At 49.7% G+C, this 5,000-nt stretch overlaps 3 protein-coding genes across 10 annotated transcripts in view; 2 read left to right on the forward strand and 1 right to left on the reverse strand.

Moving 5' to 3' along the window:
* The window catches only part of LOC113636638 (WD repeat-containing protein 87-like), an 873,260-nt gene that overhangs the window by 621,752 nt on the left and 246,508 nt on the right, over nt 1-5,000 (reverse strand). The window lies entirely within an intron of this gene.
* Nucleotides 1-5,000, forward strand: part of LOC113650946 (kinectin-like) — a 683,852-nt gene that overhangs the window by 467,752 nt on the left and 211,100 nt on the right. The window lies entirely within an intron of this gene.
* LOC113650967 (spectrin beta chain, non-erythrocytic 1) overlaps nt 1-5,000 on the forward strand; it is a 56,019-nt gene that overhangs the window by 40,830 nt on the left and 10,189 nt on the right. For all 5 annotated transcript variants that reach the window (XM_047809344.1, XM_047809347.1, XM_047809345.1 and 2 more), the window contains 10 exons: nt 51-270; nt 832-1,185; nt 1,412-1,594; nt 1,702-1,904; nt 2,203-2,293; nt 2,510-2,656; nt 2,749-3,012; nt 3,259-3,483; nt 3,714-3,803; nt 3,916-4,209. In XM_047809344.1, the coding sequence (XP_047665300.1) occupies nt 51-270; nt 832-1,185; nt 1,412-1,594; nt 1,702-1,904; nt 2,203-2,293; nt 2,510-2,656; nt 2,749-3,012; nt 3,259-3,483; nt 3,714-3,803; nt 3,916-4,209 (2,071 nt within the window). The remainder of the gene's footprint in view (nt 1-50; nt 271-831; nt 1,186-1,411; nt 1,595-1,701; nt 1,905-2,202; nt 2,294-2,509; nt 2,657-2,748; nt 3,013-3,258; nt 3,484-3,713; nt 3,804-3,915; nt 4,210-5,000) is intronic.

Raw genomic sequence — 5,000 nt, forward strand, 5'->3', positions numbered from 1 at the left:
AGTGAGTGTATTACATCATCATTTTTACACACATTTTATTTGCCCCGTAGGTGGCACGAGTTCCAGCGCCTGGCTAACGAGAGGAAGCAGGCTCTGGAATCTGCACTGAACCTCCAGAACTACCATCTGGAGTGCAATGAGCTCCAGAGCTGGATGAAGGAGAAGACTAAAGTGATCGAGTCCACTCAGGGGCTCGGCAACGACCTGGCCGGGGTCATGGCCTTGCAGCGGAAGCTCACGGGCATGGAGAGAGACCTGGAGGCCATACAGGTGCAGTGTCTCCATATTATTGAGCTTCACCAGGACGTGATCTGCGATACCTGTACACACGTCTGGTATCTAGCACAGCATGACTAATTAATAACTCAGTTTGCTAATGCACAAATCAGATATACAGGAACACACACACACACACACACACACACACACGCTCACACTCATACATGTTGATCAAGCCAAGAGCCCTGGAGGCTACACACACACACACACACACACACACATTCCACACGTGCATGTATGCACCTGTGGAGACTCGGAAGCCTGAAGAGAGACCTGCAGGCTATACACAAGCTGACACACACACACACACACACACAGCCTAATTTATCAAACAGAATATGAACAGGTTTATTTGGAATTTGTTGACGTCAGCATTTAGACAGGAAAGTAGAACCGATGAAGATTCAGTTTAAATCATTCAGATCAAATCTCGTCTAAAAAAGAATGACACATGAGGCTCATGTTCACGTTCACACACTACTGATCGTCACACACACACACACACACACACAGTATTAACTTCCTCACGCCGCTCTGCTTTCCGTCCTGCAGGGGAAGCTTGGCGGTCAGCGCGCCGAGGCCGAGAAGCTGGAGTCGGAGCACCCAGAGCAGGCTGAGGAGATCCAGGCGCGACTGGCCGACATGGAGGAGGTGTGGGAGGAGCTGTGCGGCACCATGAAGAAGCGTGAGGAGAGTCTGGGAGAGGCCTCCAAGCTGCAGGGCTTTCTGCGCCACCTCGACGACTTCCAGGCCTGGCTCTCGCGCACTCAGACGGCCGTGGCGTCCGAGGACACGCCCACCTCACTCGCCGAGGCAGAACAACTCCTGGGTCAGCACGAAGCCATCAAGAACGAGGTGGACAACTACCGCGATGACTATGAGAGGATCAAGGCCACTGGCGCAGAGGTGAGAAACAAACCATACATCACATCATGGTCAGTTTCCAGCTCACTCAGAGAAACGGTACAGTAAAGCCAAACGGACAGACGGATGGATAGATGGAGACGAAAACAAAAAGGAAATGACAAACTGATAGAAATACAGATGAAATGATAAATGGAGCTATTTGTGTACACAACATGCTCATTTATTATGGTGTGTGTGTGTGTGTGTGTGTGTGTGTGTGTGTCAGGTGACTCAGGGCCAGACGGATGCTCAGCACATGTTCCTGGCACAGCGGCTGCAGGCTCTGGACACGGGCTGGCAGGATCTACGCAGGATGTGGGAGAGCAGACAGTGCCTGCTGGCCCAGGCCTTCGACTTCCAGACCTTCCTCAGAGACGCCAAGCAGGCCGAGAGCTTCCTCAACAACCAGGTTAGAGAGACGGAGAAATAAAAAAAGATCGATATGAATTATTAGCAGTAATTATCTGACGTCGTACCCGTCTCTCTCTCTCTCTCTCTCTCTCTCTCTCTCTTCAGGAATACGTTCTATCACACACCGAGATGCCCTCGAGTCTGGAAGGGGCGCTGGAGGCCATCAAGAAGCACGAGGACTTCCTCACCACCATGGAAGCCAGCGAGGAAAAGATCAACGGCGTGGTGGAGTCGGGGCGGCGCCTCGTATCCGACGGCAACGCCAGTGCCGACAAGATCCAAGAGAAAGCCGATTCCATCGAGGAAAGGTAACGTTAAAGACCGTTCTGTATTCCCTGCGCTAACACCAGCGCCCTCTGGTGGACATAAATCATTACCAGAATTATATAATACACGATTCATCGCAAAAACTACGTCCTAAAACGTGTTCCTTCCTTCACGTGTCAATTCAGTAATGCATCGACCGTAACGTTTTACTGCCACTCAGTCGGCCTGATTTCCTGCCGGGAAGCGGAACGCCAGCTAATTTTTTCAGCATTGCACCACAGTGTGCCAGCGACAGCCATGTTTTTTACACGCCTCCAAATATCTCCTTCTGTTCATCAGGCACCAGAAGAACAAACAGGCTGCTAATGAGTTGCTGGGTAAACTGAAGGATAACAGAGAGCTACAGCACTTCCTCCAGGATGGACAGGAGGTACACACACACACACACACACACACACACACACACACACACACACACACACACCAGAAAAGAGGCACTGTTGGGCTGCTGGTCCATTACCAAAGATTCCAGTTGGATGGCTTCTGGTTAATTACTAACAGACTTTGTTTTAACTTCCTCCCTCTCTCTCTCTCTCTCTCTCTCTCTCTGTGTCTCTCTCTCTCTCACACACTTACACACACACAGCTGTCTCTGTGGATTAATGAGAAGATGCTGACAGCTCAAGACATGACGTATGATGAGGCCAGGAACCTGCACAGCAAGTGGCAGAAACACCAAGCCTTCATGGCTGAACTGGCCTCCAACAAGGACTGGCTGGACAAGATCGATAAGGTACACACACACACACACACACACACACACACACACACACACACACACGTAAATGCCAGTGATATTTATTTGTTTCTTTCTCTGCCACTCAGGAGGGTCAGGCTCTGGTGAAGGAGAAGCCTGAGCTGGAGGAGACGGTTTCTGAGACCCTGCGTGAGCTGCAGAAGCAGTGGGAGTTGTTGGAGACCACCACGCAGACCAAAGCACAATGTCTGTTCGACGCCAACCGTGCCGAGCTCTTCACCCAGAGCTGCTCGGCTCTCGACACGTGGCTGCAGAACCTCTCCTCGCAGCTGCAGAGCGACGACTTCGGCAAGGACCTCACCAGCGTCAACATCCTGCTCAAGAAACATCAGGTACTTGGGAATGGAACCACGAACAGAACGACAAACCTAACCGTAGTCCGAATCTGAGTCGATTCGAAAGATCAAGAGTCGATTCACCGATTCGTGTCAATTCCATTACATGGTTCGACTCACGGATCTTTCTCACCCGATCTCAGCTTCATCAGGGATTAAATGGAGATGTATTGAAGATGTTTCTTCCCTGTTTGTTCCTTATTGTGCCCGAAGTCATAAACATTGTGTTTCGGTGTGTGTCAGATGCTGGAGCACCAGATGGAGGTGAGGGAGAAGGAGGTGCAGTCTCTGCAGTCGCAGGCTCTGGCTCTGACTCAGGAGGACGCAGGGATCGCCGAGGTGGACGGGCAGCAGAGGAGAGTGATGGACAACTTCTCTCAGCTCCAGGACCCTCTCCAACAGAGACGACAACATCTGCTGGCGTCTAAAGAGGCCCACCAGTTCAACAGAGACCTAGAAGATGAGATAGTGAGACACACACACTGGCGACACACACACACACACATTTCCTCGAGTCCAGGATTTTGAGACTTGTTAAGAATCTTATCCCCGACTTTTGAGTTCTGGCACAAGTGTTAAATGTCAGTTAGCTGAGTTCATGCCCTGAAAGCTAAGAGTCATTTCCAAAGCCTCAGTGTGGATCCTAAAGAGTCATTGGCCAAAAATAAATAAATAATTCTGTTTCTTCTCTTCTGCAGTTGTGGGTGAAGGAGAGAATGCCGCTGGCTACATCTACAGATCACGGCAAAGACCTGCCCAGTGTTCAGCTGCTCATAAAAAAGAACCAGGTACCACACACACACACACACACACACACACACACACACACACACACACACACACAACTCTTTCAGGGTGTTACTGTAGGTATTTTCAGTGCTAATCCGCTGACTCTCTCAGACCCTGCAGAAGGAGATTCAGGGCCACCAGCCTCGCATCGACGACCTACAGACCCACAGGCACAACATGGCCCCCGGCGGCGGGGCAGAGGTGGGCGGGGAGCGGCAGGCGGTGCTGGAGGAGCGTCTGAACGAGCTCAGGGATCTGTGGGCACGGCTCATCTCAGAGACCGAGCAGAGACACGCGCGCCTGGTGGAGGCCCATCGCGCTCAGCAGTTCTACACAGACGCTGCTGAGGCCGAGGCCTGGATGGGAGAGCAGGAGCTACACATGATGTCTGAAGAGAAGGCCAAGGTGTGTGTGTGTGCTTTGGTGTTTATAATGTGTTTATAATGTGTTTATAACTGTATCTACAGGACGAGCAGAGTGTCTTGGTGTTTATAACACATTTATAACTGTATCTACAGGACGAGCAGAGTGCCTTGGTGTTTATAATGTGTTTATAACTGTATCTACAGGACGAGCAGAGTGTCTTGGTGTTTATAACACATTTATAACTGTATCTACAGGACGAGCAGAGTGCCTTGGTGTTTATAATGTGTTTATAACTGTATCTACAGGACGAGCAGAGTGTCTTGGTGTTTATAACACATTTATAACTGTATCTACAGGACGAGCAAAGTGCCTTGGTGTTTATAACACATTTATAACTGTATCTACAGGACGAGCAGAGTGCCTTGGTGTTTATAACTATCTATAGGACGAGCAGAGTGCCTTGGTGTTTATAACGCGTTTAGAACTGTATCTACAGGAAGAGCAGAGTGTCTTGGTGTTTATAACATGTTTATAACTGTATCTACAGGAAGAGCAGAGTGCCTTGGTGTTTATAACACGTTTATAACTGTGTCTACAGGACGAGCAGAGTGCCTTGGTGTTTATAACGCGTTTATAACTGCGTCTACAGGACGAGCAGAGCGCCTTGGTGTTTATAATGTGTTTATAACTGCGTCTACAGGAAGAGCAGAGTGCCTTGGTGTTTATAACACGTTTATAACTGCGTCTACAGGACAAGCAGAGTGCCTTGGTGTTTATAACGTGTTTATAACTGTGTCTACAGGACGAGCAGAGCGCCTTGGTGTTTATAA

This window comes from Tachysurus fulvidraco, chromosome 26, assembly GCF_022655615.1.
Source record: "Tachysurus fulvidraco isolate hzauxx_2018 chromosome 26, HZAU_PFXX_2.0, whole genome shotgun sequence".
NCBI classification, from domain to species: Eukaryota; Metazoa; Chordata; class Actinopteri; order Siluriformes; family Bagridae; genus Tachysurus; species Tachysurus fulvidraco.